The sequence below is a fragment of the Ziziphus jujuba genome, chromosome 4 (genome assembly GCF_031755915.1).
Source record: "Ziziphus jujuba cultivar Dongzao chromosome 4, ASM3175591v1".
NCBI lineage: Eukaryota > Viridiplantae > Streptophyta > Magnoliopsida > Rosales > Rhamnaceae > Ziziphus > Ziziphus jujuba.
The window spans coordinates 23757758-23772855 of record NC_083382.1 but is presented as its reverse complement, the minus strand read 5'-3'; the positions used below and the strand labels follow the sequence as shown (position 1 = coordinate 23772855).

The following is a 15098-nucleotide window of genomic DNA, read 5'->3' as shown; positions in this document are numbered from 1 at the left end:
GTCCTTGATACATATATATTTGCTAATCCAAAAGTGCTATATCCTATTATCCTATCTCTATCAAAGGCAACGAGTTGTCTGAAATCTGAAAATTCCTCTGTTTTTGGGTTGTTGAAAAGGAGTACTAGGAGTCTTATTATTCAACTGTGAGCAAGGAACATGCATGATCATCTAAAAATTCCTCTACATTCTTTTTTCGCATCAAATTACTCGTTTCCTCAGATTAACTTTTTATATAAAATATATAGAAGAAGCTTCTTTCACATGATACTTGCATTTGGTTTGATCATATAGCAAAAACCACGCACACCACTAAAAAACGGCGAGCTTCTTCCCCACTTTAACGGTTTGTAGAGTTTTATTCATTTATTTATTTATCTACAATAGTCTTCTCTCAGAAACAGAAATATCACCTGCTAAAGAACGTAACAATCTCTTAAACCTCTTTTCGCTCTTTGATTAGTCATTTTCCACCAATGGCATCAAACCCAATTTTGAGATCAACCGGATTGTTCTTGCTTGTAGCTTTGTTCATTTGTCCATCTGAGTCTCGGAGGGTACAACAAATTACAACCATGTCATTTTACTTGCAAGATTTAGCTTCAGGCCGGAATGCGACTGTTGTCCCGGTGACGGGCATCTCTGGCAAGAATTGGTCATTCACCACATTTGGCACCATCTTTGTTATGGATGACCTAATTACAGAAACCCCAGATAGGAACTCAAACCAAGTTGGTCGAGCCCAAGGCATACTTGTGGCATCAGCATTGGATGGCTCTAACGTGCACGCACAACTCTCATTTGTGTTCTCCAATTTCAATTATACTGGTAGCACTTTAGAGCTACAAGGGGCTAGCCGTCAATTCGAGAGGTACAAAGAGATATCTGTGGTTTCAGGAACTGGGGCATTCAGGTTTGCAAAGGGCTATGCTATCTTTGAGACAATTTATTATGATCCCAGAATTTCCTACTCAATTATTAGGTGCAATGTTAATCTGCTTCCAAGTTAAAAGAAAGAAGACAATGTGATAAAATTGTTAATGTCTACTTCAAAATAGTGACCGTATAAGGTTACTAGTTCTGATATTATTAACTATTAGCCTGTTGCTTTTTGGCTGTTAAGTTTATTAATCTGAAAGATTTATCTAATACGGTTTGTAAATCTTCATAAAAGCCTAACTCAGTCACAAAAATTGCTAACATTTTAAGGCCCACCAGAGATTCTAATTCCATAGAATTGGAATAACCACCAGAGAAATTATTTGACTTTGTCCATTCCACTCATATTATTATTCATTCCGTACGAAAAGAAAATATATCATATTATTATTAATGAGACCTTTATCCAAATAAAAATTCACATCTTTATGCTTGTGCCTTTACTCTGAAATTACTGGACTTGATTTTAGGCTTATATTCCTGTTTCCAACAAGGGATGCAATGTTTGGTGGAGAATTGTGATAAAATATACTTTGATGCAAACCCAAAAAACAAAATAATTAAAATAAAATAAAATGCTGTGTGTTTCCTTTAACCAAGCACTTGTATACCCCAGCCCAAGCTCAAATCTGAAATTCCATACAGATGTTTAAAAGCTCATCTAAATTCCTAATCAAGAGACTATGATAGGATGTGTCTAAATACGCATTACATTTTATAGAGATAAAGATAGAGATAAGGAGGCTGAACGTAAGTGGGTGTATACAATGAATTGTCATGATGTATCCAGAATAATCCAATTGGAAGACCGAAAAAAAAGTAAAAGAAAGATAAAGAAATAAATAAAGGAATCAGCCAATTGGATATCTAACTATAGGGACCAATAGTTGAAAATTTGGACTATTGTTTTCTACAACTTGGGCGCAACTTGGGCGCTTTTGGTCTTAAATGTTGAAATTTGTGAAAATGCCATACGATTGGAAGGAAACTCCACTTATATTTACAACTCTTTTTCTTTCCCTTCTTCTAAGTCAGCATGTCCCTTTCTCATCCACAGGATTCTATGAAGGATAAACCCGGCCTCTTCCTCACCCCCAACAAACAAACTTTTAATATTAAAAATTTAAAAAAATATAAAAAATATAAATAAAAAAATCCTAAGTTTTGAGTTCAAAACATTTTATTTCCATAAAAGGACACTAATACAATTTTAAGTAAAAGTACATTAATCAAATTTTCCCAACAAACCCATCCCCAAAGAAGTCCATGTATTATATCTTCTTTGTCATATATTTATATATGTTCATTGCTAATAATGAGACTAAAATAAAATTCATTTTATTTTATTAAATCACAATACATTCTTCATATTATATTCTTATTTAAAATATGAGATCTAGCCTATTAACAGAATTCAATAATCATTAAAAATAAATTCTAATTTAACAATATAAAATACATATTATTTGAAACTAACTGTCAATATTAATATGATATCATTTTTTTTAAAAAAATAATAATAATAAACAAATCAAATAAAGTACGTGAAAGAAAAAAAAATGGTTTTTTTAAAAGAACGTAGGATTCTATGAACAAGAAGGAAGACATATAAATGATGATAGAAAATTGTCATTCCCATACCCATCCTAAAAGATAAGACTTAAATAAAATGTAATTTGATACAAAATATTTATAAATGAGTCATAAAACACATTAAACAAAATCAATAATGGGTTTCACTTGTATACCAGCTCTTTTAGTTTAACGTGTAGTAAATTTCATCTATCCATTCAAAATTCACTTATTCTTACTTAGCTTATATTAAAAATTCAATAATTAATATATTCAGATAAATAAAGATGAAAATCATTTTTAAAACTACAGGATTGTGCAACATGATTACCCTTTTCTTTTCTCTCAATTCTTCTATATCTAAAATTAACTAAATTGCAAATATATATATATAACTTTACTTTCCGAAGATCGCAAGGAAATCGTCTCTCTCTGATGTTCCTAATTATTACAATTGGTAGTCTTCCGAATTATGTAGCTATGCATTCGTTTCTCCTGATGGATAGACCTCTTCTATCTTCTTCTTCTTCTTCTTCTTCTTCTTCTTTTTTATTTTTTTATTTTTTATATATATATATTTTTAAGAATAGAATCTCACTTTAATTTTTAAAAACAGTTATTTTTTTCACTCAATTTTACTTATTTCTTTGTTGATGTTTTTAAATGATGTAGTATTAATTAGTAGACTCAAATGGGAACAAAAGAGAGGGAGAAAAAAAAAAAAAAAAAAAAACGAAAACACACACACACAATATAGTTGATACAATAAATAAATTGATAAACAAAGTTTCGACAACAATATATTGTCCCGATAAGTAGAGTGACAAATGAAAGTAGTAAATCACCTTTAAAACTACATGATTCCGTGACACATTTTAAAATTTTGTTTTCTCTCCATTTTTCAATATTTGAAGTTAATTAAGTTGAAAAAAAAAATGTATATATATATATTCCTAGTTATATAAATGTAGCTTTACTTTCCAGAGATAATAAATTGAAGAAATGATCTTTTCTCCTGATCAGCATGGCTTCCAATTGATGGCCCTGAACTTAATTAACACCACACACAAACACATATATGCCTTCCCAGTCCCATAGCCATGTCACACACACGTATCTACATACCTCGTTCATGGGATAAACACAATTACAAAATAATTTTATGAAAGGGTGACGTATAATAAAACAAATGCATGGACAAGCTTTTCTGCTGTGGGATTGTGAAAGTTGGATATGATCGATCTAAAAGTACAGAGATGAGATCAGTCAGAGGAGTCCACTAAGTTTAGCACCCAATTTTCATTTATTTATTTATTTATTATTAGTATTATATTTTATTTTGTTTTTTGTTTTAAGGTTTTCTGTGCGCAAAGAAAAAGTTGTATCGAGAAAGTGTAAGAAACGTAGGATACACGTCAACGCCATGCCAGTTTTTGCTACCTTCAAATTTATGGATTAATGTGGATGATGGATCCACCTTCTTTACAATTCATTATCACCATTCCAAGGACCAAGGGTGGATAAAGAAACATACCAGCTCTCTGCAATGGAATTGGATGGGAACACGACTTTATTATATGTTGTCTTAAATGACTCAAGAAAACTAGCCAACTGTGAATGGACTGAACACCTAATCTAACATTTCAGTCAAGAAAGGACACCAATAGGACCACTACGTACTAGCAAATAATCCTGCTCGATGGTACTTGCTGCAAACATATATGATGTATACAATTCTCTCGATCTGTAAATGGCGGTTTTTTTTTGTTTTTAGTACATGATATATATATATATATATATAGTCTATCATGGGACCGACCGTATCCCTCTTATACGGACTAAACACGTGATCAAAATTGGAGCTATTCGATCTGCACAACTGGCATTAATGGTCCAGTTTTAAATTGTTCTCATATAAAAATTTTGACCAAAATCTCCCTGAGTCCTTCGCAATTTCATTTTTCATTTGCTTCTACATTTTTCCTTTTCATTCATGAGATTTTTGGCTAAATTTTCTCTGAGTCCTTTGCAGCTTCTTTTTCTATTTGTCTTTGCATTTCTCCTTTTCATTTGTGAGATCTTTTTTTCGTATTTCCTTCGATTTGAGTTCTTGGAAACTGGAGGGTAAAGGAACGAAATGCAGCTTTTGTATTAATGAGAGTCTTGGGATTTTGTATTTTCTTTTGTGGGTTTGGGGATAAAGGATTTGAAGAACAAAAAGAAAGAGGAAGAGAAGAAGAAGACAGCAGAGGCTACAACTGAGCCGAAGAAGAAGGAAAAAAGGGTTTTTGATTTGCTAGGGCAGAAGCGAGACCATCCTGGGGAGGTATATTTGTCACTTCCTTTATTCTCTGTGAGAGGGAGAGATAGTGGTCGAGAATCTTTAAGTAATTGTAATGTCAAATTCTAAAGATTTCAGAGGGACCCATTAAGGATTTTCTACGAAACGCTGTATAAACAAATTCCACATAGCGAAATGGCACAATTCTGATGAGTGAGAGAAACCTGTCTTTCTTAATTACCTCCTGCATATCATATGCATACATTCAGTTCGGTTCGTAAAAGGATTATACAGAATAAAATTCTAATTGCATTGGCATTCTAGCAAAACTATATTCTTAGGATGCATTAAGTAGAAAACTTATGGTGTGGGAACCAAAGCATGATAAAAGTATGGGACGGCACTTTCTTTTACTGAAAAAAGGAGATTGAGAGGATGAATCACTTGGTGAAAGGATAGCTTATAGAAACTTCACTTGATAAAAACATTGAAAACCTTTGATCTACAAATCTACTTGAGCATTTCTTAAAGCAATGTGCATATGTCCATTATTTATAAAACAAGACTGTTAAATGTTTAACACATGCTACTTTTTTTTGTCATTTCTTAACATTATTTACCACACTCCGTATTTTTGTATTTTTATTGGACTCTTCTGTGTAAGATTCTATTCTCAACCATGCGTATGGGTTCAAACTGTTTGAGCTGCCTTATGTATTCTTATGAAGTATTATAAGTTAGATACCTCTCAGAACAGGGGTCTAATAATATGGATGACCAATTATGTTCTTAGTGCCATGTTTGTATGTTTGTTTTCTAGCTTATTACTGGATATCAAAAGGCCTGTCTTCAAGCATGGGGGTGGACTCTTAATCATGAGAATGTACCTTATGATAATTAAATGCTAACTCTTTTTGTGTTAATAATACTTTTGTATTGTTTCTCTTGTAGTCTTATGTAAAGCCTTTCTTGTTTCTTTCTTTCTGAAATTACATTTTTTGTGTAAGCTAAACATTACTCTTCTTGTTTCATGGTTCGTTGTTAAGTATTGCATGACGCTAACATGATAGTCTCTTCTTTAAACCTAGCAAGTCATGTTGGATTTTCGTTCCTTTTATTCTAATAACAAATCCATATTTTCATTCAAGAAGCTTTTTGTATTTCTTTGCCATTTACTCTGCGTGTGATTGAATTAAATCTGCCACTTCTTTATCACACTTTTTTCTATCTAGCTACAAGGCTGTCTATTTAAAGATACAAAAGCAAAAATCTCACAAAGTAGCTGCATGCTTGTATAAGATGACCTAACACTCCTTTTTCCCCTTACCTCTATTCTGCTTAACTCAATTCCAACTGATTAAGCATCACTTTTGGAACATGAATTTATTCAGAGCTGAACAGTTATTATTTTACTAGTCGTGCGAATAACTTATTGTGCATGCTGAATGTCATTATCCATAGCTTAGTAATTTATAAACATCCTTTTCTTGTTAATTTAGTCATGCTGAAAATCCAACATGACTTGCTAGGTTTAAAGAAGAGACTATCATGTTAGCATCATGCAATATATAACAACGAACCATGAAACAAGAAGAGTAATGTTTAGCCTACACAAAAAATGTAATTTCAAAAAGAAAGAAACAAGAAAGGCTTTACATAAGACTACAAGAGAAACAATACAAAAATATTATTAACACAAAAAGAGGTAGCATTTAATTATCATAAGGTACATTCTCATGATTAAGAGTGCACCCCATGCTTGAAGACAAGCCTTTTGATATCCAGTAATAAGCCAGAAAACAAATATACAAACATGGCATTGAGAACATAATTGGTCATCTATATTATTAGACCCCTGTTCTGAGAGGTATCTAACTTATAATGCACCACAAGAACACATAAGGAAGCTCAAATAATTTGAACCCATACGCATGATTGAGAATAGAATCTTACACAGAAAAGTCCAATAAAAATACAAAAATATGGAGTGTGGTAAATAATGTTAAGAAATGACAGAAAAAAGTAGCATGTGTTAAACAATTAACAATCTTGTTTTATAAATAATGGACCTATGCACATTGCTTTAGGAAATGCTCAAGTAGATTTGCAGATCAAAGGTTTTCAATGTTTTTATCAAGCGAAGTTTCTATAAGCTATCCGTTCACCAAGTGATTCATCCTCTTAGTCTCTCTTTTTCAGTAAAAGAAAGTGTCGTCCCATACTTTAATCATGCTTTGGTTCCCACATCATAAGTTTTCTACTTAATGCATCCTAAGAATATAGTTTTGCTAGAATGCCAATGCAATTAGAATTTTATTCTATATAATCCTTTTACAAACCGAACTGAATGTATGCATATGATATGTAGAAGGTAATTAAGAAAGACTGGTTTCTCTCACTCACTAGAACTATGCCATTTCGTTATGTGGAATTTGCTTATACAGCGTTTCGTAGAAAATCCTTAATGGGTCCCTCTGAAATTTCAAAATTTGACATTACAATTACTCAAAGATTCTCGAGCACTATCTCTCCCTCTCACAGAGAATAAAAAAAGTGACAAATATACCTCCTCAGGAGGGTCTTGCTTCTGCCCAGACAAATCAAAAACCCTTTTTTCCTTCTTCTTTGGCTCAGTTGTAGCCTCTGCTGTCTTCTTCTTCTCTTCCTCTTTTTTTTTTTTCTTCAAATCCTTTATCCCCAAACCCAAAAAAGAAAATACAAAATCCCAAGACTCTCATTAGTACAAAAGCTACATTTCGTTTCCTTTAACCTCCAGTTTCCAAGAACTCAAATTGAAGGAAATACGAAAAAAAGATCTCACGAATGGAAAGGGGAAATGCAGAGGCAAATGGAAGAGGAAGCTGCGAAGGGCTTAGAGGAAATTTGGCCAAAGATCTCATGAATGGAAAGAGGAAATACATAGGCAAATAAAAGAGGAAGCTGCGAAGGGCTCATGGGAGATTTTGGCCAAAATTCTCACGTGAGAGCAATTTGAAGCTGGACCGTTGATGCCAAATGTGCAGATCGGATGGCTCCAATTTTGAACACATGTTTGGTCCGCACAGGAGATATGCGGTCGATCCCCATGGTAGACTCTCTCTCTCTATATATATATATAGATATTATATCCTATTATTATTTATGTAGAAAAGGTTTAATTGTAAAATAAAATAATATCTAATATTTAAATTTAAATATAAAATTTTAAATATAATGTGATAATTTTTATGTTATAAAAAATATTTTTAATTTCATTCGAAAATTCTTTGATTAGGGAATATATATGTGTGTGTGTGTGTGTGTGTGTGTGTGTGTGTGTAGAACTGATTTTCTAGGAACTATTTATTAACTTATTTTAAAACATATGATAATGTAAACAATAAAAATTGGATTTATATCCATCAATCCATTTGTTTTTGCATATTAATCCTTTAAAAAATTATTTTTAATACTAAAACCTAATATAGAAAAATGAACAACCTAAGGGTAAATATATAAATTTCGGATCATAAAAGTCTCATTTTTAGTATACATATCATCATGTGATAGACACTAGCTTGATATATATGTATATTAACTTACATTTTAATAATTTAAATTTTTAGAATTAGTAGTAATTTATAATGGTATAAAATCTAAAATCTTAAAGACTTAAGCTCGAGTCACATTACCATATATTTAAAAGAAAGAATTGACATTTGTAAAGGACTATAACAATCTAAAAATCTAGGTTCAAGTCGCATTACCATCTATTTAAAAGAATTAAATAACATTTGTAAAGGACCATAACAAGTCGCATTACCATCTATTTAAAAAAATTAAATAACATTTGTAAGGGACCATAACAATCTTAAAATCTAGATTCAAGTCATATTACCATCTATTTAAAAGAATTAAAAGAATTAACATTTGTAAGGACTACCATCCATTTAAAAGAATTTAAAAGAAAAAAATCTAAATTTAAAATAATTAACATTTGTGAAGGACCATAACAGCCTACAAGTACAAATGAGGTTAAAATAATTAACATTTATAATGATTAAATAACATTTGTAAGGGACCATAACAATCTCAAAATCTAGGTTCAAGTCACTTTATCATCTATTTAAAAGAATTAAATAAATTAACATTTGTAAGGATTACCATCCATTAAAAAGAATTTAAAAGAAAAATCTGGATAATGAGGTTAAAATAATTAACATTTATAATGATTAAATAACATTTGTAAAGGGCCATAACAATCTCAAAATCTAGGTTCAAGTCACTTTACCATCTATTTAAAAGAATTAAAAGAATTAATATTTGTAAGGATTACCATCCATTTAAAAGAATTTAAAAGAAAAATCTAGATAATGAGGTTAAATAATTAACATTTATAATGACCAAAACAATTTATTAGTGAAAATCTTAGTTCAAGTCACATTACCGTCCATTTAAAATAATTAACATTTGTAAGGGATCATAACAGCCTATAAGTACAAATAAAAGAATTAACATTTGTCAAGATCATAACAGCCTACAAGTATAAATGTGGTTAAAATAATTAATATTTGTAATGACTAAAACAACCTATAAGTGAAAATCTTGGTTCAAATCACACTACCAGACATTTAAAAGAATTTAAAAGAAAAAAATTGGTTTAATCACATTTCCATCTATTTAAAAGAATTAACATTTGTAAGGAACATAACAGCCTAGAAATACAAAAGAGGTTAAAATAATTAAGAATTGTAATGTCCAAAACAACCTATAAATAAAAGATAATGATAGTGCAACGTGGGGTGTACCAAGTTTTATAGGCCTCCTAATTTTAAAGATTATAGTCAGCATTAGGAAAAAAAAAAAAAAAAAGTTTATAGTCAGAACTAGAAGAAACAACAGCTTTTGTACCATGTTCAAATACCCTTTTTTTTTTTTTAATTTATAAAAACTCAAACCTTTAAAAGATGAAATTTTTTGCATTTTATTAAGAATAAAGAAAATAAATGTACATACATATATATCGATCAATGGTATGCTCTTGACCATAATATATATTATTACTTTCTTCTTTTTTCTTTTAATCATTGGAGGATATTGCCCCTAGGCTGTCATATATTATTACTTTCTATTAATTGCAATATTAGATTTAAAACGTTCGAAGCTAAAAAATACATTCAAACATCTATCTCCATCCCTTCAAGAATTCTGTCAAATATATATATATATATATATATATATATCCAAGAAATTTTGAGAATTGAGATTTTTTATTTTTTTTTATTTTAACGAATTGAAATGAGGACTTTGGGGACCCCATTGTGCAGCTGAAATTACGTACATCGTAACCCCCCATCATACATATATGATGAACAACTGGCCTCGAATTCATAATAGAAATTCTTGGCACCACTTGAGGAAACTTCCCAACAAGTTAGAGCCCAAAGGGGTCAAATCACTACTTGTATCATTTTCCAAATTTTCCGTACTAATGTAAGGCGAATAATCCAAGTAATTAAACACAAACAAAACCCATGTCGTTAACATTTATAAATCCACCGTTATAAGCCTCCCTCTTCCACGTACAGCTTCGGATATATGGTCCAAGTCACTCTAATATATAATTTTTACCAGTTTCATGAACCCATTACCAAAAATAAATATATAAATAAATCTCTTGCTGGGGTACCGTATTAGGATCCTTAAATAAAATGGATTTTCATGCTTCCAACTCCTACTTTTTCTACACGATAACCCCAAAAACAAGAACAAAAAAGAAAAAAAGAAAAAAAAAGAAAAAACAAATTAAGCTAAAGGTCCCAGTAAGCCTGATCTAGCTGTAAAGGGATCGAAACAAGTCATGTTTCATGCAAATTGACACCCAAAAGTCTAAAAAGGCTAGCCGTGTCAGCCGCCTTGAGCCCCCCCACCCAAAATAAACGTTTCTGGACATTCTTTTTCAAACATCAATGGCTATGCCATCTTTCCCCATCTCCAATTCCCTATTTAAACATCACTTAGCTTATAATATCTTCAACATATATTCAAAACCCACCAAAATCTAAACTTACCATTCTTGAAAAATGGATCTCAAACAACCACAACCACAATCACAATCCCAAATCAAGGTGGTGGTTGATTCAGTACCCACTGGCACTATGAAACCACCCCACTTCCACCACCCTAATCTGATCGTCGGAAAACGATCTCTATCTTCAATCTTAACCAAATTCCATGCAGGCTACTTTCGGATAAGCCTCTCTCTCTGCAGCCAAGCCTTGTTATGGAAAATCCTAGTGAAGCCAATCGACAATGCTCATGCTTTCAGACGCATGTTTCTCATGGTTCCTCCAACGGCTTTCAACTTTCTATGGTCCCTCGCACTCTTCACCTTGACCTTACAATCCCTCCTCTATGTCCTCCGCTGTCTGCTTCACTTCGAACTCGTTAAGGCCGAGTTCTTGCACCGCGTCGGCGTAAACTACTTATTCGCTCCATGGATTTCATGGCTTCTTTTGCTTCAATGTTCTCCTTTCTTCGCTCCGAAGACTGTGTTTTATCAAGTGCTTTGGTGGGTATTCGTGACCCCAGTAGTTGTTCTCGATGTCAAGATCTACGGCCAGTGGTTTACCAAAGGAAAGAGGTTTCTATCGACCGTGGCTAATCCGACGAGTCAGCTGTCGGTGATTGGGAACCTGGTGGCTTCGAGTGCTGCGGCTCAAATGGGGTGGAAAGAGAGTGCAGTGTGTATGTTTTCGTTAGGAATGGCACACTATTTGGTGCTATTTGTAACGCTTTACCAGAGGTTAGCCGGGAATAATAACCTCCCTGTGATGTTGAGACCGGTGTTTTTCTTGTTCATTGGAGCTCCGAGCATGGCAAGCTTCGCTTGGGAATCCATTTCTGGAAAGTTCGACAACACTTCCAAGATGCTTTTTTTCCTCTCACTCTTCCTCTTCATGTCCTTGGTAAATTATTAATCAAACTATATAGCTAGCTACCAATATTATTAATTTCTATTTTAGGTTTAGTTGATTAATTTTGAAAAAAATATATAATAAAAAAAATAGATAAGAATTCATAGGGGATATATTCAAAGTGACTAAATATATTATGTGGGTCTACGAATTTTTTTGATGTGAATTATAGGCCAAACTGTCCCTGTCGTTTTCATGAAAAAGAAAAAAAAAGAGACTTTTACAGGTCATACTTAGACACCAACCATTGAAGTTGAATGTATCTTTTTGGTTCTTTAATTCCACAAATTTGATTAGATCATTAAGACTTTATATATATAGATATATATATTTATTTATTGAAAGCATGGTGATTTGAGTTCAGAATTATTATATGAGAAAATATATAGTAGCGTTGCCACCGCAGTCAAAGTACAATCTTTATTTCAAAAATTTGTAACTAATGCTATTATTATTAGTGGAACTTTTGCTAACCTCTTTTTGATTCTTGATGAAAACAGGTTTCAAGGCCAGCCCTATTCAAAAAATCAATGAAAAAATTCAATGTGGCTTGGTGGGCTTATTCATTTCCTTTGACAGTCCTGGCATTGTCTTCAGCAAAATATGCGGAGGAAGTGAAAGGAGGCATAGCGCACGCAATGATGCTAGTTTTATTGGCCATCTCATTTTTGGTGTCTTTCATCTTATTAGTAGTCACTGCACTCCATTCAAACATGCTGTTGCCGCCTCCAGCAGCAGCCACGGATCCTCCAAGTCCGACGCCTAGTTGTGATTCCCATCGGACTATAACAAAGCATCTTCAACTATTTAGAAGCATATTGAATTGATGTAGAGTTATAAATTAACTTGTAACTCAATGACATTGATTTATTTCTCTTTTTTTTTTTTTTTTTTTCCTTTTTTTGTAAATTTCTAAGGATGTATTCCTTGACTTAATATCAAATGCAAGTAGTTATGGAAAAGGACAAATTGGAAAGGTCTAAATCAACGTAATAATACTAAAAAAGTAATAAAATAAACCAAGTGAAAAAATGCTTTTTAAAATGAGATGGAATTAGGAATATTTGAAGTATTTTATTTTTGTTTTTATTATTCGTATTATTATTATTATTATTATTTTGGTTCTTGTTTTAGTAGAGGTGCTAATCGGGTAGCTTGTAAACTTGCCTGTCTTGCTTAATCCCTAGATAATTACAAGTTTTCAATGGAGGAGAACCTTGAGTAGTTACTTTCTCTGTTAAAGTTTGATGTAAAAGGTTTCTCTATTTCTTAATGCATTTATAAGTGTTCTTTCAAAAATAAAAATAAAAATTTAGATGGAATTTTATTAGTGATTGAACATAAATAAAGACAAAAACAGGAACAGAAAATTCTCATCCTTCTTTGCACTGAATATTTGAAACTAATAAAAGAAAATAGAGGGACGGAGTTTTCACGTTTGAAGTTCAGTGAGGAAAACTTTTATTTTCTATTTTCTTTTTCACGTTTTAAATCAAATTTTCTTTTAGAGAATTTTTTTTTTTTTTTTTGGGTAAATACGGTTTAAATCAACCTTGTTGGTCATAGTATACGCAAATTACATATTTCGCACCTCATATTTGGGACTTGTTATCCATCAACTTGGACGTTTTCACCAGGAAAACCAATCGCAATGGTTTCCACGTTTTTAGTGAAAATCCAAATGGTCTTTGTTTTTATTTTCTTGAAACAAGCCAGGTTAATAATAAGGGTGTTGATCTGGATTTGATCATGTATGGAGCTAAGAAAATAATAATACTTATAATAAATTATCACGCCCGACCTAAAATTTTAGTTAACATTCATAAATTTTTAATACATCAATTTCGGCTGTGATTGAAATGGTCATTTTAATATTCTGGTCCTCAAAAATTAAATTTTTATCCATGCCCATACAAAAAGGCCTGGAAATGAGACTTTCTTTATATGGGCCACGGGAGACAAACTGGCTTAGCCGGACATACTGAAGCCCAATTACAGATCGTATACTAATAGCCTTGGAAGCAAATTTGCACTTTTTGGCATATACTTTGGTGTCGTTTTGTAAAAAGTCCCTTTTATATAAATATTATAAAAAAAAAAAAAAAAAGTTCTCTTAAAAAGTATTTATTAGATGCTTCTCCTAAAAACAATAATAAAACTAAAACAAAAAAAAAGAAATTGATATTTTTAATCATCAATCAAAAGTAACATTTTTGTCCTTTAAAAAGCTTTACAATGATACTGAAAAAAAAAAAACTGCTATAAGGAGGATCTTAGTCACTTGAAGAGTTGCTAATTTTTCCCATGGGAGATGCTGAGTTTTAAATTCGCTTCGTTAGCACTTGTATTCTATCATTTATTTTTCATGTCATTTTTATAGCACTTGTATTCTATCATTTATTTTTCATGTCATTTTTATACCCTTTTTCCCATATAATTTTCTCATAGGATTCCAATTCCACATCCCCACTTCTTTATTGAACACGATTTGGAAACTGGCATATTTAGAATTTTTTTTTTTTTTCCCATTTGATTAGTGACAAACAACTTAATTTAATGAAATAAAGAAAATCCATATTTGGTCGCCTTCCATAATAATAGTAAATATATATATATATATATATCTACACCATCGATGTTTTTTTTTTTTTTTTTAAATTTTTTTGTCATCCGAAAAGGATAGTTCGACTATGCTTTTATATTCACCAATAACTTTTTAAATCTATATAATCATTATTGCTTAAAATATGAAAGAATAGCGTAGAAGGTTTCAGATAAATGATGTGGAGACCAGAATAAAAGGACAGGATGGTATTACGGAATTGGAAACCTTTACTCTGCCCCAGAAGAGAAAGCTTTAGGCTAATTTCCACATGGTAGAACTCTGGCCACTTATGGTGTTCCAAGGATCTGAATAAACCAATGTTTCTTCTTTCTGTGAAGGGACCAATACCCGTGATATTATTTCTCAATATGGGAATTAAAAAACGATCCCTTGATAATGGTAGATTATGAGCCTACCAAATATACTTGCCCAATCTTTATTGACAATTGGGTCTCCTTTGATAAAGTTTATTGCTTTTCATTTTTTGTTTGAGAGATTGAATCTATATGAGTGATAAATTATTATTACTATGTTAGGCATTTATAATTAAGCTTTGTTTGTTAGTCATTTATAATTAAGCTATATTTTATAAATAGTTAGAAATAGTTAGCAATGTAGTTTTTATCCTGTTTGCATTTCAAATCCATTGTTCATATGATAGCATATCATTTCAAAATATTAATAAATAAATAAATAAATAAATAAAGTGAACAACATTTTTTTTTAAAATATGTGAGATTTTATT

At 31.5% G+C, this 15098-nt stretch overlaps 2 protein-coding genes across 2 annotated transcripts; both read left to right on the top strand.

Moving 5' to 3' along the window:
* The first annotated feature begins 339 nt into the window (after positions 1-339).
* Positions 340-1149, top strand: LOC107414143 (dirigent protein 23). The gene has a single exon (XM_048467149.2). It carries the CDS (start codon positions 477-479, stop codon positions 1008-1010), a length of 534 nt encoding a protein of 177 aa, XP_048323106.2. The 5' UTR covers positions 340-476; the 3' UTR covers positions 1011-1149.
* A 9475-nt stretch (positions 1150-10624) lies between these two features.
* Positions 10625-12705, top strand: LOC107414155 (S-type anion channel SLAH1). The gene is made up of 2 exons (XM_048467141.2): positions 10625-11739; positions 12249-12705. The coding sequence occupies exons 1-2, from the start codon at positions 10855-10857 to the stop codon at positions 12573-12575; spliced, it is 1212 nt and encodes a 403-aa protein (XP_048323098.2). The 5' UTR covers positions 10625-10854; the 3' UTR covers positions 12576-12705.
* Positions 12706-15098: the final 2393 nt, after the last annotated feature.